General features: G+C 41.3%; 1 protein-coding gene across 1 annotated transcript in view; it reads left to right on the forward strand.

The window, feature by feature from the left end:
- BTRC (beta-transducin repeat containing E3 ubiquitin protein ligase) overlaps positions 1–26,158 on the forward strand; it is a 2,835,508-nt gene that overhangs the window by 1,502,048 nt on the left and 1,307,302 nt on the right. Inside the window, exon 7 of the mRNA XM_044056496.1 lies at positions 13,913–14,099. Coding sequence (XP_043912431.1) covers positions 13,913–14,099 — 187 coding nt within the window. The remainder of the gene's footprint in view (positions 1–13,912; positions 14,100–26,158) is intronic.

Here is a 26,158-nt window from a genome sequence, read left to right on the forward strand (position 1 = left end):
GTAAGGAAGAAAAGTGATGAGTAGGTCTGGAAGAAGGGTATATGTAAGGGAGAGTTAAATTGAAGGTAAAGATTGAGAAAACAGCTGTTAGAGAATGCAAGAGAAGACAGGGAGAAAGAGCAGCATAGAAAGTCTTATTATTACCACTACCAACTAGTATAGTCCAAAGTCAAATGCAGTTATACAATTTAGATGTTTGGTAAAGGGAACAGAGAAATGCAGTAGTACAATAACAAGTTCAGGCAAGCTGATACATTTGAAACAAATTATAAATGCATTGCACCTCTACACAATGTGTAGAGGATGGCTAGGCCATTTAATATATGAGAAGTGTAATTTATACTGTTAAAGCAAAGATATACCATAAACTGAGAGTTGGAATAAACATTAATGTAGGCAGACAATGTGTGAAAAATCCTTAGCAATCTATCAAAACTTGTAGAATAAACTGGGGAGGCAATATATAACTCTCAGCATTTCAAAAAGTGGCTAGGCAAATATATAACAGTAGCTAAATAAAAGAGGCTAGGCACTGTATAGTTATTATAAGCTAAATAATAAATACTAGCTGTTAGTTAAAATAAGGTGATAAGGCTCAATAAAATGCCTCTAAAGGAGGAAATGTATCAAGAAACTGGGTGAAACACATCAGTAGCGTTCTGTGCTACAATGTCGCTAGAGTTGCGGTAAATGGGAGCATTAGCTACAAGAGCACTTACTCTGAGCACCTGAAGGGGCATTCTTGATGAAAGATAAACCAGATAAGCAGGCTCTGGAGAAGTTACAATACAACACCTTATAGGATGGCGTTCTAAGTTAGAAATGGATAAAATAAAAACCTTAGGTCTTTAGGGAATGGCGTTCAGGGTTGAAAAATACTAAGATAACAACCGGTACAGTACGGTATTCCAAACGGTGTTTGGGAAGCCGTTCTTGGTGACCAGAGGGAGGGAGATAATGATGTCTGCTTTGGTGGAAGGCATACCAATTTCATAAATATAGTATCATCAGGCTTAGGAGTTAGTTCCTGTAAAGCCTTAGAAGGCAGTCACTGTAGGCTAGGAAAATAAAATGTAGGCTGCAGTATGAGTGACGGGTAGCGCCTTTAGGAAGGCTTTGCATAAAAGGCGGCACATGGAGCCAGTGGCAGAATAAAATGAGAAGCTCCTGCAGTACTCGTAGAAGGAAGCTCACTGACTGACACAGTAAATATGAGAGGCTCCTACAGCACTCACAGAGCTCTCAGATCTGGAGTCAGTGGCAGAATAAAATGAGAAGCTCCTGCAATACTCACAGAAGCTCACTGACTAACACAGTAAATATGAGGGGCTCCTGCAGCACTCACAGACCGATTCGGTACAGACCGCATGCAGCAGGAATGGTCGCTGATTACATGCTTTTCTTAGGCACTAAATCAGGAGGAAGTGTAGTCGCTACTAAGCGCCGAGGGGAATAAAAAGATCTCAAACAGCTGCAAAGTACAAAATAAGCCAAGGAGAGGGTGAAAAACTGCACCCGTTTGTCCCAGTTGAGCCGAGTACTAATCACAGAGCAGTTCAAAAATTAATACAATTAAAACAATGCAGTTTCCAGACTAGCAGTTAATTCCTTCTCTAGAAACCGCATTTAAGCAAGCCAAGTGTAGACTAGCAGTTAAATTCCTTTACTACAAAACATCAGAGCATTAGTTTAAGAAAACGCATTTAAACAGGCAATTGCAGACAGTATTCTAAAATAAGCATCAGAGCATTTGCTCAAACAAACGCAATTAAACAAGCATTAAGTAAACTTGGCAGATAAATTCATCCCTAACAGTAAACAGAAATTGTTATTCTCTACAAAAACATACCAGGGGTGAGCGAAGCAGCACTACTGTGTAACCAGCCCAGTAGGGGAGAGCGAGGTGGTGTATCCTAATCGGGGGTTCGAAGAAAAATGGCGCCAAAGAGGTAGTGGTGTCTAGAAGTAAATTCTGGGGAAGTGGAAGGTAGAGGGGGAGGGGATAAATATGATAGAAAGGGCGTGCTGGGAGTTTGCTAGGGGAGAGAGGTGGGAGGGAAGGATCAAGGAGGAGTAGAGCAACAGGGCAGAAGAGTCCAGCTGAAAAAGTATCAGCCACTGTAGGTAAGAGCTGAGGTAAGTAGGAGAAAGTACTGTAAGGCTGGGTGGAATTTAATATAGAGCAGCACAGGGGAAGAGAAAAATATATAAGGTTTGGACAGTAGAGTAAAGTTGTGGGATAGTTGGCTTTAGAAGTATTTAGAGGTGAAGATGGATAAAAAAGAAAAAAAAATTAAAATAGAATAAGAGTAGAAAAAAGGTGGGATGGTGCTGCCACCTCGTGGAGAGAGGAGAAAAGGCAGGTAGAGAGGGATAGGGAAATAAAATAGAGCAAATGGGCAAGTGACTATGTTAAAGAAAAGTAGAGGTAAAAGAAATAAAAGGATAAGTCTCCAGTGGGATGCAATAAATGGGATAGAAGGCTGGAGGTCAGTAAGTACCAGTTTGTGGGGGATTTTTGCGGTCTGCAGTAGGCTGCTGAGTCACACACACTCAGGGACAGGCTAGCAAATAAGGATGTTTAGATAATTGAGTTTGTTGTAAGGCTACATACATTTACTGAGAAAAATAGGTAAGGGATTCCACACTGAGGTTCTTTTCGGGTAAGCTCAGACTAGTGAGCAGGAAAAGTCCAGGTAGGTCGACTTGGCTTTTGCAGAATGAAGTCCGTATAATTCGGGAGGCAGAGACGGACCATCAGGAGAGGAGTAATTTACTGAGAAAAATAGGTAAGGGATTCCACACTGAGGTTCTTTTCGGATAAGCCCAGACTAGTGATCAGGAAAAGTCCAGGTAGGCCGACTTGGATTTTGCAGAATGGAGTCCGTGTAATTCGGGAGGTAGAGACGGACCTTCAGGAGAAGAATACAGGGGTGAGTGAAGCAGCACTACCGCGTAACCAGCCCAGTAGGGGAGAGCAAGGTGGTGTATCCTAATCGGGGGTTCGAAAAAAAAAAGGGAAAAATGCACTCTGTAAGCACTTAGACGAGTGCATGAATTGTGCTATCCCAAACAGAACCAAGACACTATTCTCCAAAAAAAGGAAGCCAATCTGGTGGTTCCCTGCCATAAACAAATTCTACAACAGAAGGAAGAAAATTGCAAAATAGAGTAAAATCCCATGAGTGGAGGAGCTCCCTGGTCAGCCTCAGTAAGAAGCCGAGATCCCTTATAAGATCCTCCAAAGCTAGTTACGAAAACAAAATCGCCACTGATTCTAAGGGCAACCACAAAGTATTCTATAACTATGTGAAGAATCTCAATGGCAACACCCAGATCTGCTCGGTTACAGCACAACGGCATGAAAATTGCAGAACCAACTGATATTGCCAACATCCTGGCAGATAGGTTCAGTGCTAACTTTACCCCCTAAAGGGCCCATATCTATACAGGACGAATGCAGAGTCCCTGTAATCACATCTATGCAGGTAAAAGCTGCACTCTCTAAAACCAAAAACACAGCATCCATGGGACCGGACAACATCCCAGGCTGCGTTTTACACAAACTTCAGAACAAACTAGCTCCCCAACTAAGCACCATGTTCAGTCATAGTCTCACGTCTGGCTTTGTGCCCACTGAATGGCGCACAGCAACAGTTATCCCACTCCACAAAGGGGGAGCCACCACTGATCCTGGGAACTATCACCCTATTAGATTGACAAGCCTGGTCTGCAAGGCCATGGAATATATCACCATGGAACTCATAAACAAAGACATTGGTAACCTCCAAACTCTGGACCCCACCCAGTTCGGGTTTGTGAATGGCAGATCATGCCTCCTGAACCTGATCGACGACTTTGAGGCAGTCACCAAAGCTGTAGATGAGGGTAAGGTGGTTCACACAGCCTATCTTGACCTCGCTGAGGCTTTCGACATCATCCCCCATTCTGGAATTATAGCTAAACTCACTAAACTGGGTATAAATCCCTACGTCACAAGATGGTTTTCCAATTGGCTCACTGACAGAACACATACTGTAAAAGTTGCAGACTCCAAATCTGACTTCAAACCAGTGACAAGTGGGGTACCACAGGGTTCAGTCCTGGGACCTCTCTTGTTTGGTATCTACGTCTCTGAAGTACAGGCTAACACAGACGGCCTTTGGCTAAAGAAGTTCACAGATGACTGCAAACTAGGAGCCATAGTTGAGTCCCCAAATGATGTGGACATCCTACAGAACGGCCTCACTGAGACAAATGCCTGGTGTCAGAGCCATGGCCTCAGTCTCAATGCCAGAAAGTGCATTGTCATCCCATTTGGTAAAAACTCTGTATCCATGAACTACCACATAAGTGGCAGTCTACATAACGCCAAATGTGTGATGAGACATTGGGACCCAGGTGGACAGTAGTCTCTCCACTGAATAATCGCATTGCCACAGTAGTCAGGAAGACCTTCTATGTGGCACACCTCATCACAAAAGGGTTCTCATCCAGGAAAAAAGAGGTCATTGTTTCTGCTCGGCACTCAGACCCATTATAGAGTACAATGCCGCTTTTGGAATGTACCTCACAAGACATCTGCAGCAGCTGGAAAGGTCACAGAAGTACCTCACAAAGAGGATTACTGACCTCAAACAGATGCCCTACACTGACCGTCTCAAAAAATTCCAGCTTTACTCTATAGCATATCACCTACCTAACATTTAAAGCTATGTTAAACCCAGAGCTGTTGGACATGCTACACCTAAAGAAATCCCAGTCCCTCCAATCTACACGCTCTAGGGACCTAAACGTTGTCACCACAATAAACAGGACATGCTGGAGGGATAGATTCCTGTCCCAGAGACTTCCTATATAATGGAACAAGCTAACTATGTCAAGCAAAGTTCCTCATTAGCAGTCTTCAAGAAAAATCTTGATGATTGGATGGGAAATAGGAAATACACCCTGGGATCACTTCTGTGACTCTGCTCGACAGGGGCACAGGAAATTAACTTTCTTGGGTGGCGTAAGCCAGGGAACCTTGTTGGCTAGGCTTACTTAGGCCCTTGGGCCAATAGCCTAGTACCTACCTTATGAACCTATGTCCCAACAGCCTCAGTAGACACAACAGTATGACAAAACATCCTGTGAAGGGAGGGATTTCCCACCTAACTGGTGCTGTATTGACAGAGGTGGCCCATACCAGCAGGAGTTATGGGGTACTTTAAAGTTTCAGTCAGTATGAGCCCTAAGGGATCATCCAACCATCCCACTCTGGAGGCAGCTGGAGGATAACTATCCCTGCATCTTCTCACTTGGTTTTCTATCATGCAGGATAAGTGGGTAAGGGAGATGATATCCAATGACTACTCAGTGCCAATTTAATAATGCCCAAGCATCCACCCTGTCACTCTTCAACAGTTTAAACCCCTTAGAGGAGGGCAGCACAACTAGAGGTATTCAGCTTTCTTCAGTAAAGTGTATACAAGAGGTCCCAGAGAGGGTCTGCATTTTACTCTCGGTTCTTGGTGTTCTGAAGTACAGAAATCACTCCGATAACCCTGCGTTTATAAAGTACCAAAGATAGCACTTTCATCTTATAGCTATGCAAAGACTTCACCTGATAATTAAGTACTGTGTCCAGAGCTCAAGCTTTTTTTTAGAGCCATCATTCTTAATGACTTCTTTCCCTAAGCAGGCCAAGGTCTGCTTGGGATTCTGTCTTAACAGTTTTCAGTGTCTGGACTCTGGAGAGGACCACATTAAATTAGTAAGTTATGTACTTACCAGAACTTTAGATTTATCCGGTTTCTGTCTGGACACTGGAGCAATCTTCCCACCTGATTCCCCCTAAAAATTGTCACATCTGAAGGGATCTGTAGGAGCTCTGGAGGCTTGGTTTCACTCCTTCTTCCCTAATTGCATATTTTTCTAGTTTGTTTATATTTTTTACTGGGTAGTGCAGTGATCAGTATTGACCAATTTCAGGCTCAGCCCAGGTGAAATACAAAACATTTCACAAACAACAAGTACAGAAGTGTAAGCAATAGCAGAATAGTTTAGACTAATTACATAGAAAAATCTGTGTATATACATTCCAGTGAACAAACACAGTACGATGTACAATCAAGCAGAATGTAATATACAGTATATATATATTAGTTTACTTTCCTTTAGACTATATATACTGGCTAATCATCACTACTCAGTGTGGTGTCCTCCTCTCAGGAACAGGAGTTGTGGGAAAGGGAAGGAGCTTGAGTTTCCAAGGACTTGTCATTTCTAAGGAAAGGGTACCAAAGGTGTCATTTCACCAATTTCCAGTGTCTGGGCAGTAAGAGAGCAGATAAATCTTAACATTCTGGTAAGTACGTAACTTAAGATTTTTCCTTTTAACAATTATTCACTCCAGCATTGCATAAGTTGTTCACATCCTGTTTTCCTTAAACCTCACTCCTCCTAAACATTACACTGCAGGCATTGTTTGCTGCACCATTTTCTAAAGATCCACTAGTTTTTTTTATCTTCTTTACAGTATGTATTACTTTAGTTAGAGTTGGTTTAGATTTTGATTTCCATTTTCTAGTAATTACATTTTGGTAGCCAGTAGCTTCAAGACTCGAGGATGAATTAATTTCCAATACTACACTCTGTTGCTTGCTGATTCTACCATCTCACCATTTGGACCCAGGCTTTATTATGTTTAGGTAGTTCAGATTATATGTCCATGCTCAAAAGAATTTCCATAGTTACATTGATTTGCTTCCCCAACATTTCTGACAAGGTATTTTGTAGGGAAGCAACTCATTATATTCTGGGGAAAACATATTCCTGATTACCTCTCTCTTTTCCATCACTCACCCAGTGTTTGCTGTCTACCCATGGAAAAATAGTCTGAAGTCTGCTTGGGGTATAAAGATACCTTCTTGTCTCATTTCTTCACTTTTCAATTTTATTCATTTTTAATTGAGAATTTTTAACTTGTATACATTATTTATAAAGAAAGGAAAATTTCAAATGCATCAAGTGTAACTTTAACAAAATTAGAGTTTCTTATTTTACATTCTCATATTTAGATAGTAACATATCAAGTTTATTCCAGCTATTATTCTTTAAATTCTTATTCACAGATTTCAATTTCAACAAGTCAGTTTCCTTTTTACATGCCATTGCAGCAACCTCCAAAAACACTCAGAATAAAAGAACTGAATTAGAATTCCATTTTTTGTCATCACTTTTCTGGAGATAAGACTCCGAAACAAAGATAATTTTTTTGCAATCATCATAGGAACAGTTACAATAGGTTCTTTTATTAAAATATGTTTATCTGATTATAAACCTTAAAAAAAAAATCTGAGATATTTCAATATGCATTTAATTTCTCATATTCAGAGAGTAGAGAGGAATTGATTTTAAAACGTTCCAATAATTTTTATTAAAATTATTTATAATTATTTTATACACAGCAGTCAAACATCTTTTGCTATAACTGTAATTTAATAGCATTGGTTATGTATTTATACATTTGAAGAATTAAAATAAGTTTATCCATTTCAAAGCATGTAAGTAATCTTTAAATTTTCCTATTATTATTTACCCTTTAAAATCATCAGAATTTAAATTGTATTTATTTAAGACTTCAACTACATATTTATTTTTTTTGTCTAAATAATCAGGCCAAAAAGTAATATTTTTCAAAGTTTCTAAGAATATATTATTCAGACTTTTTGCCTTATTTTTTCAATGGAATTTCTTCTGCTAATGTCAATGAAGTGGGAATATGGTCATTAGTTCACACCTTTAATCAGTATATTTTTAGTCTGTATTCGTTATCCAATATCAGAAGAGAGTTTGGTATTGTACTTTTCCATGTAGTGCTTGCTGATGTATCTGTCAAACTTGTGGCATATAACGTGGTATTCTGTCGTCTAGAGGCATGAAGATATGGTCAGTTCAGTAACTTGCTGATTACCTAACGCCAACATTGGTTGTCCTATTCTTTCTGTTTTGAAAAATATGACTTAACTGCTAAACAGTTTTCTTTTCCAGCTGTTTTTCCTCTGAATCTGTGTATCCACTTGGCCAGTTTCACCATCAGACAACCAACTGGATCTCCCCCTCCCACACCCTTTCCATCAGACAGTCCAGATTACCCAGTCCCAGATGATATATTTAGTGACACTGAGTTTTACTTTGTCATGAATCTTGTTGTGCCAAGGCAGCCTGGACAAGCAAGACTCTCTCAAAACTGGCAGGTGAATAATGTGCACTTCCATTAATAAGCCAGTCCTGGTTACAGTGTATGACTGTACTGCTTTGTTGGTGATTGTCATTTATCTGTCAGTCTCCCTTTCTTTGCCCTCCTCCTACTTGGTGTCAGTATTGCAACAGACTGGGCTGTATAAATTAACATTGACAGCTGTCCACCACCCTCACTTACAATTCCTACATCTGGAGTACTGTGGGAACCAAGTCATTTGGACATAGCCAGAGCTTTATCCTTGTAGCTAACATTGCTTATAAGAAACTGAGGGATTTAAAAAAAAAATGAAAGCAATTTTAACTGCTTCTCTTAGCTTAACAGCTGTAAGAAATAATGATTAAAAGAAATAAAAGTGCATCTATTCTCCAATTTATTTATTTATTTATTGCATTTGTTTACCGGGATAAGTGCACTGGGCCTAAAAGAGCCCATTTTCAGTGGAGGCCTGGGGAGAAAAGCTCCAACGAGATACAGAAAAAATATAAACATTAATTAGTACAGAAGCAGAAACAGTGTTACAGATAGTAAATATAGTAACATATACAGAATATATACATAAAAGCAGGAATCTAGTTTGTTTGATTACAGCAATATATACAGAAAATATACATTAAAGCAGAATTCAATCAGATTGGTATAAACAGAGATCAGTATTATTGTACCAGAATCAACAAGTGAAGATAAAAATAAATATGGAGAAAATATCATCAGTCACTAGTAGCAAAAGACATAGGAGTTTAGTAATCATATAAGGAGAGTGAAGGGGTTGGGTTATAGAGCAGGAACATAGCCAGGAAGAGTTGAGATGATTTTTCAGCATTTGTTTGAAGGTGGTGGTGCTGCCTGTGTTTCTTATAGAAGGCGGAAGTGAGTTCCATAGTTTGGCGACGGTGAAGGCGTAGGAGTTGACCAGCAGGTAAGGTGGGCTTATCTACTTTTAGAAGTAGATGATTTTCAGATCTTAGATGCCTGCTGGAATGGTATTTGGCAAGTAGAGTTGAGAGAGCAGGACAGTCTGTGGGTCTGTAGATTATTTTGTGCACAGTAGTTAGTTGGGTGAATGAGAGATGGTGGGGGAGTTCCAGCCACCCTAATTGTTTCGGTGACTTACAATGGTGGGATGAGAATGTGGCCTTGGTGGCAAATTTTGCTATTCTGTTGTAACACATAGCAAGTTTGGATTTTGTAGAATTTCAGATATTAGTGAGGAGAGGGCCACCATAAAGGAGAGAGGGTAATAAAAAGGTAGTTGCAAGGGTTTGTCTAGTAGAGAGGCTAAGAAAGTGTTGGTGCCTGTAGAGCATACCAAGCTTTTGGTGTGTTTTTTTTTTTTTGTTATTGTTTATGTGTAGGTCAAAGTTAAGGTTTTCATCTATAATAATGCCTAGTAATTTAGTGTGTGGAACAACTTCTGTAGTGGTATTGTCTTGGGCTTGTATAGTGAAGAGTTTTTTATCAAATGGAGTGGTTTTCCTAGGAGTAAAAATTACTAGTTTAGTTTTTTTTGGATTTAGGACAATATGATTAAGCATCCAAGATTCAGTAGATGTGAGGGTATTCTGGGTAATTTGCTGGAGTTCAGATCTGGAATTTGCAGTGCATATTATTGTAGAGTCATCAGCATACTGGATTACTGAGCATTGTGGGAGAGTGGTGTGAAAGTTGTTAATAAAGATGCTAAATAAGAGAGGACCAAGTATAGAGCCTTGGGGTACCCCTGTGGATGTACTGAGGAAGGGAGAGTAAGACTGTTGCCATTTGGTGGATTGCTGCCTATTGGAGAGATAGCTGTTGTACCATTGTAGGGTAGGGGGAGAAATGTGGAGGGTGGATAGTTTAGAGAGTAGGATAGTGTAGGAAATGGTATCAAAAGCTTTGGAGAGGTCAAGGAAAAGTGAAGCAATTATTTTACCAGAATCCCGTGCCCAGTTAACTGTATCAAGGAAGAATAGGAGGGCAGTAGTGGTGATGTGTCCTTGTCTGAAACCATGCTGAGTGGGTGATAAAATTTGATTTTCATGCAGGTGGTTGAGGAGTTGGGCATGGAAGCATTTTTCCAGTATTTTAGAGAGGGGTGAGAGAATTGCTATGCATCGAAAGTTTGTGGTGTCTGTGTTGGTGCCACCTTTGTGTAAGGGAAAAATGAATGCTTTTTTTCAGATGTCTGGGACAAGAGATTCTTTAATTGATCTGTTAACGAGTATGCTGATGGGATAAGCTATAGAGTTTGCTGCTAGCTGCAGGAAGTGTGTGGGTAGATTGTCAGGGGCCAGAGTACAGGTTTTAGCTTAAGTAAAAGTTTTTTTATTGTGCTGGTAGGTATGTGGGAGAATTTTAGGTTAGGGTTAAGGGTAGACTTGTTTTCTGGGATGATTTGGTCATCAGCTGTCTTGGTGGTGGTGCTGTTAACTGTAGGAAAGGTGGTGGTTAGGTTAGCTATGGTGTCAGTGAAGTCGGAATTGAAGAGGGTAGCAAGTTCAGTGGGAGTTTTTTGTGGGTCAGGGGATGGATTGCTTTGAGAGCCTGGGTGTAATAGTTAGCTGATGGAAGACCAGAATTTTTGGGGATTATTTTTATGTTGGCTTTGTAGGTGGAAGTAGTGGTCTTTTTTATCAATGGTTATTAGACGTTTTGCCTGGTTACGGAATTGCTTGTAATGTAGTAGAGTTGAGGGGTCTTTGTTTTTCTGCCATGATTTCCAGATTTTATCCCTTGTGGACATTACTTCTTTGGTGGATTTTGAGAGCCAGCATGCATGGTTATGTTTTATTCGTTTTTGGCGGGTGGGTGCTTGCCCATTTAGGATGTCTAGAAATTTTGAGTTAAAGAATTCAACAGCCTCATTAAGTGGTAGGGATTTGAGGGATTTCCAGTTTACTTTAGTTAAGGTTTCATTAAATATGGATGATTGGAACTTAGTAAAATTTCTGGTAGATTTGTATTGGTGTTGGCCTGTGGTTGGAGTAGTTTTGCATATGATATATGCTGGGTGGTGGTCACTAATGGTATTAGGTAGTATACCTGCACTGATGACATTGAAAGGGTGGGATACTAATATCCAGTCTATTGTGGAGCCCCAGTTGTAATTTTTGTGAGGTCTAGTGATGTCTTCAGTTAGTTGGGAGAAGTTGTAAAGATTTATGTTTTTGAGGGGTTGTTGTGGCCTATATCTAGCCAGTCAATATTTACATCACCTAGAATGATGGTTTCATTATCTATATTTTGGGAAGTCCAGGCAAATATGTTTTCTAATATTGGTATGTTGTTTCCTGGGGGAATATAAAGAGCAATTATGCAAATGTTTTTATGGTTAAGTTTTAATATAGAGATTAGTATTTCGGCTGGGGAGAAGTTGGGTGTTGGTTTTGAGTAGGGGATTAATGTGTAATTGCTAGGGAAAAGTATTGCTACTCCTCCTCCTCTCTTGTTGGGTCGATTGACTCTCAGGCTTGAGTAGCTTGGGGGAAGAAAGTCAGTGTCTTTTATATATGATTTCAACCAGGTTTCAGTAGCTGCTATAATATCTGGGTTGTACTTAGAAATCCAGGCATGGAGTTCAGGTATCTTGTTCCTAAGGCTTTGGTGATTTATGGTTGATCGCATAAGAGATTTGCTAGATTTTCTGGAGCTGAGGGGGGCTGGTCCTGGGTTGGGTTGTACATCACCACACTGGGAAATAGTGCTTTGGCAAATTGTGTAGGTTATACTTCTCAGTATTTTTCCTAAAAATGGTGTAGTTGCTGCTGGTGGTATGATAAAGGGAGTGTCTTCGGAGAGGTAGAATTTTCACTTTGCATAGTACAGAGGTATTATCTGTGAATAAGCTAGGGTGGATGTCTGAGTAACTTGATAATTGTGGATTATGGGTGCTGGTTGTACAGGTATGCAGGAGGTATGTTGGGTGCCTGGAAAGTTGTGATTATTGTTAGGAGAGAGACTGTAAGTGAGAGAAGCAAGATCAAATTAATAGTTGTGATGGACATGATGGTGGTTGAGTGCAGTGTGATAAAGAATATGAGCAGGATAGAAGTAGTTTAGAGGATGGAGTACTATATGGGCTTGTTTAGTAATGGGTGGGGAGGTAGAGTACAATAATGAGGAAGTATAATAGGGGAATAATTAGGGAGGTTATGGGATAGGTGGAAGAGAAGTATGGGAGGGGTCAGGCTAGGTATAAAGTTGATGTTATGAGGGAGGGTGGGGATGGGGGCAGGGAGGAGAGTGGAGTGAGCGTAGCGAACGGAGCGGGTTTAGTCCCACAGGGAGAAGACCTGAAAAAAATCAGTTTAAAGGTGAGTAGTGAGCTTAAAATATCAGCATCTAACAAAAGCTTAATTGAAGTAGCTCTGGAGTACTTTAAAACTGCCAAACAGCCCTGTTTATGTGCCTGCAGTGTAAATTAGAGAGAGTTGTGATTAGTCTAGAGACTATGCTGAAAGTAAAAGCAAAATTTACTAATGTAAACGATAAAGGCTTGGGACTGTGTATGTATGTGTGTGTAAGACTGACTCAAGGTATTGGTCCAATCTAGTGTCACTTGGCTGGAACCCTTCACTGATGTTGTGCATACACCTCTTAAGCCTTAAAACCTAACAAAAACTAAGTTGCAATTCACCTATTACAACAGAACAGCTGTAGGGTGTCAGGTTCTTGCTTCCTGGAGTTTTATTTAGTTACGATAGTTAGCTTCAGTGGATGAAGTGGAAAATGTGTATTGTAGTTAATCCCAAGTGGGGGTGGGGGTCGCGCATGAAAGAAACCCATGCAACTGAAAAATAAAATTAAATAAGGCAGAATTAGTGCAAAGGTTACAGAATGTGAAGTGCAAAGCATGCAAGGTATACAGATAAAAAGTAAAATTGATTAAATTGCATACATTATCAGCATTAAAATGCAGCCTCTGACTGATAACAGCTGTACAATCCAGCAGTGAATACAGACAGGATATATTGCACAAAGCAAGTATGGCTGTTGTAAGGCAATAATTTTACAGCTAAGTTATACAATATGAACAGTAACATGAACTACACTCACTTAGCCTTCTATAAAAGCAATTAAAAGTCCAGCCTCTGAGCCTTCTAAGAGCAGTAGCATACAACAAGAATGCTTACAGATGCAGTCAGAGCACAAATAAGATTTGCAAGCAGTTAAAAGGATGCCTGGCAGATATATAATTAAGCTCTACTATCTTGAAATAAGATAGACATACAAGTAGTTTGTCAGTTAATACAATAGCTAGCTCTCAAAGCATATAGGAGTTCTGAACATCAGTTATAACTCAGCACCATCAAATGACTCATCAGTTAACAGAAATAACCAAATAATTCAGAATTTAAACAGTAATGCATATCAACTCTAATAGGAATGTAGCATTGCTCTACTTACTAGCTGTGCATGCACAACGAACAGAGGGGCAGGGAACCTAAACCAGTAATAGGATGGAAAATAAATGTGAGTTAGGTAAAAGTTGAATGATGGTTTAAAGATGGCGCCAGAGAAGGGGACTGACTAATGAAGGTAATCAGGGATTTCTGATTAAATAAAGAAAATAGATCTGGAAGTTATTTTAACTGCTTAGGTACTTTTTGTAATAAATAGCAACTACTGAAGACTTGAGCTGTGCATTGAAAGCATCTGAGATCTTGTTTTTTTCTGACTTTTCAGCTCGGGGATTGGATCACATTGCTGAGAGCATTCTGTCATACCTTGATGCCAGATCTCTGTGTGCTGCTGAACTGGTGTGTAAAGAATGGTACAGGGTGGCTTCTGATGGTATGCTTTGGAAAAAACTAATTGAAAGGATGGTCAGAACAGATTTGCTTTGGAGAGGATTAGCCGAACGAAGGGGATGGTAAGAAAGAACTGCATATATACTTAGCTTAATAGTTCTGCATGATGTTTTTTTAACACCTTCTTAAATGATCACTTAAGACATAGGCAAACTTAACATTAATAGGAAAGAAAACAAACCATATTAACATCTTTTTTCCCATTTACATACATTATGCATCACATATTGTTTCATTATAGCTATCATCAGTCCAACATTACGTATTTTGCATAATTCCTGCTTTCCCTTAAAACTCACTCTACCTCCTGAACATTATTGTGTGTATATTGTACCTACAAATGCCATTTATTTCTGTGGAATTTGCTCCTTCCCTTTTCAAAAGATCGCACTTCCTGTTCTATTTATCTCTTTTTACAGTATGTACTACTTTACATTAAGTTGGTTTAGACTTTGAGTTCCATTTTCTAGTATTTGCTTTTTTGGCAGTCAATAGAATTAAACTTGACAAGGCCTTACTATTTCTAGGCAATTCATATGTGGTGTCCCAGCTCAAAAGAATAATTTCCTTAGTTATAGCCATTTTCTCACCCAGTATTTCTGACAGAGCGCTCGTTAGGGAATTTCTGCAATCTGCCAACTCATTACGCTCCCAAAACATATGTTCCCACTTAACTCTTTCTTCCCCATCACTCCTCCAACATTTTCTGTCTACCTGAGCAGAATTTCTCTGAAGTCTGCTTATGGCATATAAAAATATCTCTGCAAACACTTCCAAGTAAAAAATCCTAAACCTTTTTTGCTTTGTTACATACTTGGGAGTCATGAATATTTCATTGTACTGTTAAGGTGTTTACCTTGCAAACACAAGCTACAGGGTTTGATTCTCACATCTGAGGGAAATTGGCTTGGCTTAAAATGGCCCACAAGGGCAGCTAGCCTGGTACTTATGAACTTATGGGTATTGCTGAACCAATTACTGTGTATTTACATAATTAATGTCAATAGCCGTTACTTTATGTTCATTAATTGTATATCCTGAAAAGAACTGAAACTGTCTGAAAATGTACCACAACACTCAGATGTCCTCTTCTGGATTTATCAGGTACAAATAATATGATCTGCAAGTAAAGGCAACAAATTTTGATTACCATACCACTTAGATCCTTAAATTTCCAAGTCCCTTATTTTCTTTCAGTGGCTCAAAATGTAAGCAAATAAAGGAGAAAGATGCCGCCCTGCCTCGTACCTCTGTTCAAACACAACTTGTCAGAGGGGAACCCTCCCACTAATTCTTACCTCTGATCCGTCATATATCATCCTAATTAACCATGTTATTGTATTAGTGAATGCACGTGCATCCATTGCCCTACTTATACTGACTAAAGGCACTATCCCTTTACTACATCTCATATTTATTGAGAGGGGACCTATGCCTGATTTACAAGGCATTCTGTGATCCAGTCCTGATGAAAATGTTACATGTTTGCAAGAAAAATTATACAAGGGTCACACATTCCATAGACTTGAACCTTGTTTGTGACTCTAACAGAACTTACTGGAGAGATAGATTCATATCCCAAAGGCTACCTCGTCTATGGGATAAACTTCCCATCTTCGTAAAACAAAGTCTGTCCCTCATTCTCTTCAGAAAGAATTTGGATAAATGGATGGGGAACTGTAAATTCACTCCTAGGGTACTGCCCATGTCCCTTATGGACAGAGGCAGTCTGTAAAATTACTCGGAGCTCCAACACCCAAAGACCCACTACCCTGATACTGCCCCACCCCATGTCTGGGGAATTAAAATATAATGGCATAGCCTGGATATAATTGGCTAAGCTTGTAAAGGCTCTTGTGCCATTAGCCTATTAATCAGCTATAAATCTATAAATTTCCACCTTACTCTATTTAATGCTTTCTGTGTGTCAGGACCTGCCAGCAACAGCAGTGTTTTGTAACATCCCTCTGAATCATCATTGTTCTGTTAATGTTGGTAAATGTTTGCTTCCCCTCCACAAAGGTCACATTGATCCATATCTATTAAGATGTTCTCCGTGTTTCATTGTTGCAGTCATCACATTTGAGTTATCTGCCTGCAGGTAGCCCTCAGCTGGCCTGAATACCAGAGTCTTGAGATTTCTGCATTGGATGCTGTTGCTTCTTCCATGACGTCAGGTCGTCAAGAGTATAAAACATGCAGCCAACCCCATTCCATTAGTTGTTCTTGCCGTGCAGTGTCCGAAGCAGTAGTAGTTCGCAAGTGGTGGTCGGCCGCCTCCTGAAATTTTCATTTTTTGAGTTTCATACCTGAAGTCTTCTAAAAGATAAGTACCTCGTTGGGGATCCTTTTTTCTTGCTCTAACCGATGTCAGAAAAAGTTAATTGTCATGCATGTAGAAAGCAAACACCTCACAGAGATTTTCATTCTTACTGCATCACCTGTTTAGGCCCAGACCATGATGTTCCTCGCTGTCGGTTTTGTGCCTTGTTCAATGCCCAAATTATTCGTCGTCTGGCTATTTTTGTCGCTAAATTATTTCGCTCTTGTTCTCCATATTCCAAAATGGCTTTGATAAGCCATCCGACTACCGATCTTCCGAAAAAACATAAGGATACAGACAGAGACAGGCCGTAGAGGTCCAGAACTGCTGATGACCCTTTCGTTAAGCTAGTCGCCAGTCCACCGGTACTCAGTGAGGTGCTTTCGTAGCCCCTGATACCTGCTTCTACAGATTCGCAGGCCTCTACTGAGACCCATTTGGAGTCCGGTATGCCGCGAGATGCTTCTTCGACTGTTGAACCTGCGGATGTCTCTACCTTGGATGGGACCGGAGCCGCTGTGCAGGCACCGGCTTCTGAGGGTGTATTCAGGCCTTCCGATTTTCATAATAAACAGACTTTGTTTCAAACCAAAAATACCAAATTTTTCAGGCTTGGAGTTCACACTATGCCTAGGAAACAAGCAACAAAAGCACATTCTGAGACCCACATACCTCAGAAACAAATACTCAGAATGGCTGAAGATCATATTACTTTAATTAGGGGAAGCCAGCCTTCCCCCTCAAAAAGACCAAGAACTGATTTTCCTTCTTATTCTTCAGCTCATGAGTCTGTTGACTCTGATCCTTCTGATTACCAGGACATACCGTTCTCTACCTATGAGGATTCTGATGCAGAGGATTCCGTTCCCTCTGCTTCCCCACCAGAAGATTTTTCCTTTGGTGAAACCCTGCATACCCTTAGAGAGCATTTCTGCTGGGAGTGGCAGTACTACCCACAGTCCAAAAAGAGACTCAGGGAATTTTTAAACTTGCCTCAGCACAGGCTTCTAGCCATCCCTCCTGTTCTGGAAATTGTAGATGATGTCTTCTTGGAATCCAGCCTTACCCCTGATAATTTACCTCTAGCTCCCAGGAAACTTGACTGGTGCTACAGAGTACCTGACTCCCACAAATTCCTCTTTAAGAATCCTACTACGGATCCAGAGACCATTTCCCAGGGACCTGAAGGCATTAAGACTACAACAGCCAAAAACCCTACCCCTTCAGACATGGACTCTAGGGCTTTAGACAGATGGGGTAAGAATGTATACACCTCTGCTACTGTTGCCATCAGGGCTTTAAATTCCCAGTTTCATATGTTAAAGTATCAGCAACATATTATGGAGCTAATTAAACAGAAAATTATGTTGATTCCTGATTGTGCAGAACATAAAGATTTACAAGAGTTAATGCATTCTGCTAACCAAGTTGGAAAACATACTTTGCAATGTGGTTTTGATGCCATAGAAGCATCTTGCAGGGCTGCTGTCACTGGATCGGTTCTTAGAAGGCATGCTTGGCTTAAGGAACAAATCTTGCCAGATCATGTCAAAGCAAAATTACTAGATGCACCATTAAACCAAGGATGCCTGTTTGGCAATAAAGCAGAAGAGGTCCTCAAAAAGATGGAGGAAAAAGCTAAATCTATGCAAACTGTTAAAGATTTCCTACAGGTACAGCCACCTAGATTTAGTAGGCATTGGCCTTCTAAAAACTGGTCCTTCCAGTCCCTCCCAGACCTTCTCAGTCCAAACCTAGGGGTAGCAGACCACCAAGATTACAGTCTCAGGGTATGCATAGATCTAAGCAATGGAGTGCTCCCACCGCTAAAACAGGGAGTAGTAAGCCAACATCCTATGGTAAAATCTCACAATGACTTATCCTTAACCCTTCCAAGCATTGCCCAAGTACTTGCACCCTTAGGAGGAAAACTTGCCCTGCATGCAAAAAACTGGGAATACATCACCCAGGAGAGATGGGTCTTGAACATTGTATCCCAGGGATACAGATTCTACTTCCACTCATTGCCAACCCCAAGCAGATGGCCAGACCTCCCCCCAAACCAGTGGGCAGAGGCCCAAAAGCAAGTACTTTTTTTTTCTCAGTATCAAGACTATTCAGCCTGTTCCAACAGAGCAAAGGGGACAAGGTTTTTACTCCAGACTGTTTCTGGTACCCAGAAAAGAAAACTCTTGGTGCCCTATCCTGGATCTGTCTATTCTCAACACCTTCCTGGTGGTTCCAAGGTTCAAAATGCTTACTCTCCAACAGCTGCTTCCTATGATAGCCAAGGACTCCTGGCTAACCACCCTAGACTTAAAAGAAGCTTATTTGCACTTTCCCATAAGGGAATCTTGCAGGAAATATCTAAGTTTCAGAGCAGGCTCTATGCACTATCGGTTCTCTGCACTTTTCTTTGGCTTATCTACTGCGCCTTGGATATTCACAAAATGCCTAGCTCCAGCCATTGCATATTGCAGGCAGAGAAAAATTCAAATTTATCCATACTTGGACGATTGCCTTATTCAGGCGGACAGTCAGGAACTGTTACTCCAGCACCTGACATTTGTAAAGGCACTTCTAACTTCACTGGGGTACACCATCAACGAAAAGAAATCACATCAGGTACCCAGTCAACAGATTGTATTCCTGGGAGCAAGCTTGAACACAACTTCCCAGATGGCATTCCTCACTCAAGAAAAACAAATTTATTTGACAAACTACTTCAATCTGCTGGTCATCAAAACCCAGCTGTCTGCAAGAAAAATACTGCAAGCCCTAGGGTTCATGGCCTCTTGCATTCTTTTAATTCCATATGCAAGACTACATATGAGGAAACTTCAATGGTACTTAAAAAGTCTCTCCTGTCAACATTCTCAGGAACTAGAAACAATGATGGGCAGAGGCCTGCTACCACAACAAAGGACTCCCTTTCATTCAACTCTCTGCCGCCCAAACCCTAACAACAGACTCATAAGACTATGCATGGGGGGGCTCACATGGCAGGACAATGTATTCAGGACAAATGGAGCCCAAAGCAAATGCACCTGCATATCAATCAAAAAGAAATGTTAGCTGTACAGAATGCTCTGACGGCCTTCAAATGCCTTATTCTTCCAGGGCAACTATTGATAAAGACAGACAACACCACAGTTATGTGGTACATAAACAAGTGGGGGGGGACCATTCCTACCCACTCTGCAGGTTAGCCATGGCTCTGTGGAACACAGCCTTGAGCAATCGAGTGCACCTGCAAGCTCAATTCCTGCCAGGCAAACTAAATTCACTGGTAGATGACTTAAGCAGAAATCTAATGGACCCACACAAGTGGAACCTGGAACCAAATCATTCAAGCTGGCACCAGAGGTGGACCTCTTTGCTTCCCCTCAGAACTATCAATTGAGCAAAGATTGCACCAGAACTCCCCACAGCCAAGCATGGAAAGTGGATGCTCTGTCCTTTACATGGGAAAAACTCTCAATCTATGCTTTTCCTCCTCTGCCCTTCCTCTCGAAGGTTCTACTAAAGATCAAACAGGAACAAGCCAAGGACAATCCTGATTGCATCAGACTGGCCACTCTAGCACTGGTACCCACTTTTGCGCAGTCTGACAGTACTGCCCCCATGGCACCTGCCTCAGACCCCCTCCCTGCTGTCCTAGCAGGAGGGCCAGATTTTGCATCCTCGCCTACAAACCCTGAACCTAGCAGCCTGGTTCATCCCCTGAGCTCATCACCAGCAACCCTCAGTAAACAGGTGCTGGATGTCATCCTTGAGGCAAGGAGGCCTAGTACTAGAAAATCCTATTCAGAAAAGTGGAAAAGATACTGTTCTTGGACCCACTCTCAAGGAATGGACACAACTGTGCCCAGCTTACCTCATATACTAGACTACTTAACTGAAGTGCTCCACAAAGGCCTATCCTTCTCTTCAATTAAGATTCGTGCATCTGCCATCTCAGCTCATTAAATACTGAGCCACCCCTCTTCTCTCATCCTCTTGTCAAACAGTTCCTGAGAGGAGCCAAAAATTTAAGACCCCCCAGGAGAGCTACCACTCCAGCCTGGAACCTTAACTTTGTATTGGAAAAACTTGCGCTTCCACCCTTTGAACCTGCTGCTTCAGCAGAGTTAAAATTTCTCTCCTGGAAAACAGCTTTACTTCTAGCCATCACTTCAGCAAGAATAGTGTCTGAATCGCAGGCCCTTATGGCCGTGGAACCCTTCATTATCTTCCATGTAGACAGGGTTTCTCTCAGGACTAACCCATCATTTACGACCAAGGTGGTATCTAGTGTGGCTTTAAACCAATCCATTCATTTGCCAACCTTCTTCCCTAATCCTCAGAATAAAGGGGAAAGGATCCTGCACTCCCTGGGCGTGCACATACAGCTTAGGTTCTGTCTGGACAGGACTAAACCTTTCAGAAAATCTGACCAGCTGTTAGTCAGCTTTGCTACAACGGGAGAGGGCAATTCCATTTCAAAGCAAACCATTTCTAAATGGATAGCACACTGCATCCACTTCTGCTACAAACACCATGGGAAACCTACCCCACAGGGGATCAGAACACATTCCAGTAGGGCTACATCAACCTCTACAGCATTTCTCAGGGGAGTCCCTACCAGGGACATCCTGGAAGCTGCAGCCTGGAGCGCTGTACACAGCTTCACCAAGCATTACCACTTAACTATCTTTTCGATATCCAGAGCTGGATTTGCCACAGCAGTCATACAGGGCCTGCTTGCCAGCCCTAATGCTTCTTGACTGCCTCCACCCATCCTCAGCTTTGGGAATCAACCCAAATGTGATGACTGCAACAGTGAAACATGAAGAACATAGTACAGTTGTGTACACTTAGCATAAATGTAGATGTTCAAGTGTATTCACTGTTGCAGTCCTGGTTACCCTCCCTCCAGCCTCATGACTTCTCTATACTTCTACCTATTCTTCTTTGTTTGGCCATATCTTATAACACTGGTATTTACTTTCTACTGGGGGTGTTCCACACCATGTAATTGTTTCATGTTGTGGGGGCTCCTGACATCTGAGGCAAGAAAAACTAATGTAATGGCGTCATCTTCAGGTTTTATACCCCTGACGACCTGACGTCATGGAAGAAATGACAGCATCCGATGCAGAAATCCCAAGACTCTGGTATTCAGGTCGACTGAGGGCTACCTGCAGGCAGATAACCCAAATGTGATGACTGCAACAGTGAATACACTCGAACATCTATATTAATGGTAAGTGTACACAACTGTACTTTTGGCAACACATTTTCAATTCTTTTAACTAGCTTAGACATAAGCAGTTTATAATAATGGTTTAATTGAAATGGGTCTATATGAAACTGGGGCTGATGGGTCTTTACCATCTTTAGCTAATATAGCCACCACAGCTTTCTTCCAAGATGTTGGTGCTTTCCTTCCTTTTAAAATACTAAAACATTTCCAAAATTATCATTTTCTTCCCTCCTAACATCCAATACCATCTGCTGCTGAAGACTTTCCTGCAGATTGATTATATATCACAATTTTATCTAACCTCCTCTTATAACTGTTAGTTCTTGCGCCTCCTCTACCTCCAACCTTGGCATAATTAAGTTCTCCATAAATATTTCCATTAGTGCTCTTTCTTGATTTCCACATTTCTCTGCTTTACACAATTTTTAATAAAGTTTCTGAAATCCCTCTAACACATTTATAGGATCTCTGGTTACTTTTCTTGTCATATGCTCCAAAAGTGTGTGGACAGCCCTTTCTACTTCCTGTTGCCTAAGTCATTGTGCTTCTTCTCAAAAAATAGTTGCTTAAGAGCAATCTTTCTAAAGTCATGCATGTTATCCAAATACTCCCTTATTTTCTGTTTAGCACTCTTCAGTTGCACTTCTTGTTCTGCTAGTTTCCCCTTATTCTGTAATATTTTAATCTTTGCCAGGCCTTCTAAATAATTCTTGTTGCTTCTTAACCACATCTTTCTTTTATTTTTACCCTGTTTTTAAACTCAGTTTTCATTTGATCCCACTCACTAGTTATCACTTCTGAAGAAATTTATATCTTCCCTAATAACTCTTAAATAATTTCCTCTACCCATTCCTTTAATTCCTCACTTGTTAATAAGTAAGTGGGAAAAGCAACAGTGTCTCATTTTAACTTCATTACCCAGCATTGGTGCAGTGGTTAGCTTTGTCGCCTCACAGCAAGAGGTTCTCTCGTTCGCTTCTCGGCTGGAGCACCTTCTGTGTGGAGTCTGCTCGGGCTGGCAACTCTGCTCTGCAAAAATCCACTGCCAATCATTAGCTTACCTGAGTTCCGCTGTGGTGACCTCTAACCGGGAAAAACCGAAAGACCTAGCATTTTTGTCTTACATTTTTATTGGCTAATGAGCTAAAATAGTTATTGGGTGTGTGTTGAAGGTTTCAGTTAAATGCACTTGTTCCTGTAAAATAATAATTTCTGTCCAGTCTAGCCTAGTTATTGTACCTAGCGGAATAATATGCAAGTTCTGTCACAGTTTCTACCACTAAATCCACATCTTCCATACCAAATGTTTTAATAACTTTCTTCAGAAATCTACTGTCTTTTGTTATATTTCCCTTCTAGGTCCCCTGATACATCTTCGCTTTTATGAATCAAGTTCCAGTCCTCATGTATAAGTAATATTCCCTGCTGAAAGTAGACTATTTCTCCCAATTTTTTTTAAGTCACATAATAGTTTTTGGTAGAATATAAATATATGCCAGCATAATCCTCCTCCCTTGCCAATAGCCCCTTACAAAAATGGCAGATTTGCAGTAGTCTTTTTTTTCTTTTCTTTTCATACAGGTGCCCCTCTAGCAGTCAGTGTTATTACTTCCCATTTCCTTTGCCCCTGTTCTAATAAATATCTGTCCTAAGAGCCTTTCTTTGTCAAATCCATGTGCTCATTTTTTTCCATATGTCTCTCCTGCAGCATTCCTATTTGCATTCTGCATTTCTTAATGTAAAATAAGTACCCTTTTGTATTTGTCTATACCTGTAAGGCCATTTACTTTCCAAGAACATGTGGATAAGTAGCAATTATGATAAAAAGCTATTGTTTTCACCCTATTATGCAGGAGTTTTTTTTTGAATGTGTATATCTTAACTTTTGTCTTGTATGCACATACTAATGATTAGTAGACTGATCTTTTATACAGTTGATCTTTCTCATCTCCAGTTGAATCTGTGTTACATTTTTAAGATATTTTTCTTGTAATGAAAAGTGTCAAAAAAAAAAACTAAAGACATTTTCAGAAAATTCACCCCCTATTAGCTTAGAACAAGTGCACAAAGATGTTCATCGTGTTACACTGCTGCCGTCATTACACTTGGGTTATCCTGCCGTCAAGTGGTTCCCCAGTCGGCCTGAGTTCCAAAGTCTTGGTCCGGCATCGGTTGCTGTCGCCTCCTCCCTGACGTCAGTGCGACAGGGGTATATAAGATGCAGCCGATGCCATTTTCTTCAGTCTTTCTTGCTGCGCGGTGCCCGAAGCAAAAGCAGTTCGCAAGTGCCGGTTGGCCGACTCCTGAGATTTTCATTCCGAATTCAGAACCGAAGTCTTCTACAAAGCTAAGTACCCCGTTGGGGAAACTTTTTCTTGCCTCAGACCGATGTCAGTAAAAGTTAATAACTGTATTTCTTGTGGGAAGCAAATACCTCATAAGGATTTCCATTCTTATTGTATCCCATGCCTAGGCCCAGACCACGACGTCACTGGTTGTCGGTTTTGTGCTAGGTTTAATAAGCGCACTATTAAACGTCGGTTTGATTTTGCCTGACATTATTTTGGCATAACATTCAATTATACCATGCTGTCGGAATTTCCGACGACTGGAATACATAAAAAGCGCAAAGACAAGGATAGGCATCCGAGGCTCAAAACTGACGACAAAGCCTCTTCTAGGCCAGTCGCTGGTTCTCCGGTTTTCAGTGAGGCGCTTTCGCAACCCCTGACCGTTTCTGTAGAACCACAGGCCGCCACTGTCTCCCACGTGGAGATGGCTGGGCCTTCGGACGCACAAGTTATTCAGACTACCAAAACTACCCCTTCAGAGGGATCCGGAGTAGCTGAACAACCCTAGCCTCAGAGGGTGTTTTCAGACCTACCCAGTTAAGCATTAAATCTTCTGCTAAGTCTAAACCTACTTTAAAAACAAAGAAACAAATACAGCATTCTCCAGGACAGGCCTCCACGCCTAAGAAACAAATGCTCAAAATGGCCGAAGATCTAATCACTCTGATCAGGGGTTCCCATCCCCCTCCTGATAAAAGACCTAGACTGGATGCAGACTATGACTCATCCGACCAGGTATCCATCTCTTCAGATTCATCCTCAGACCTAGGATACTCCTTACCCTCTTATGAGGATTCTGATGCTGAGGAATCAATTCCATCAGCCTCTCTGCCTGAGGACTACTCCTTTGGTGAAACCTTACATACCATGAGGGAGCATTTCCATTGGGAAGGCCAGGATTACTCAGAATCCAAGAAAAGGCTCAGAGACTTCCTTTTATTACCTCAACACAGACTCCTTGCTATTCCGCCAGTGTTAGATATAGTTGATGATGTGTACACTGAATCCAGCTTAAATCCTGATTCTTTACCTCCAGCCCCAGTTAAGCCTGACAGATACTACAGAGTCCCTGACTCACACAAATTTCTTTATAAAAGCCCTGTTGCAGACCCTGAAACTATTTCTCAGGGACTCAAAGGGGTTAAGGCCTCATCAGCAAAGAATCCAGTCCCGTCTGACAGAGATTCCAGAGCAATGGACAGATGGGGGAAGAAAGTATATATGTCTGCAACTTTAGCAATGAGGGCCTTAAATTGCCAGTTTCACATGTTAAAATATCAGCAGATGTTCATCGTGTTTCACTGTTGCAGTCATGACTGTAGGGTTCTCCCCTGCCGGCAGGCAGCCCTCGGTCGGCCAGAATCCCAAAGTCTGGGTCCGGCGTCGGCTGTTCAACCATGCTCTCTGACGTCAGAGCGCCAGGAGTACAAAGCTGACAGCCAACGCCATCTTCTCCAGTCTGTCTTGCCGTGCGGTGATAGCAGTTCGCAAGTGCCGGTCGGCTGACTCCTGACGATTTTCTCTGATAAACTTCAGTCCGAAGATTTTCTTCTCCACTCAAAGCTAAGTACCCCGTTGGGGAAACTTTTTTCTTGCTCCACTCCGATGTCAGAAAAAGTTAATAATTGTATTTCATGTGGGAAGCAAATACCCCATAAGGATTTTCATTCTTACTGTATTCCTTGCTTAGGCCCTGACCACGACGTAGCTAGTTGTCGGTTTTGTGCTAGATTCAATCAACATACAATTAAGCGAAGGTATGATTTTGCTTTTCATTACTTCGGTAGGCGCTTTAACTACAAAATGTCGGATACGGTTCCAGCTACCGGAGTTCACAAACGTCGCAAGGATAAAGACAGGCCTCCAAGGTCCAAATCTGATGAAAGCGCACAAGCGGAGCCAGCTTCAGGTTCGGCCATCGTCAGTGAGGCGCTTTTGCAGCCCCTGTCGTCGGCCATTTCAGAACCGATGGCCGAAACGGACTCTCATGAGGAGCCAACCAGGCCTTTACATATTTCTATTGCAGGACCTTCGGACAATGCTCCTTCGGGTGGGTCCAGAGCCGCTGTGCAGGTACCGGCTTCCGAAGGGGGTTTCAGGCCTACTCAGCTTCTAATAAAGGCAAAGCCAAAGGCAAAGACTCCTTCTAAATCAAAGACTGCAACACAGGCCTCTTCTGAACCGGCTCCCAAGTCACAGAAA

Source organism: Protopterus annectens, chromosome 14.part0 (assembly GCF_019279795.1).
Source record: "Protopterus annectens isolate FY-2018-M chromosome 14.part0, PAN1.0, whole genome shotgun sequence".
Taxonomy (NCBI): Eukaryota; Metazoa; Chordata; order Ceratodontiformes; family Protopteridae; genus Protopterus; species Protopterus annectens.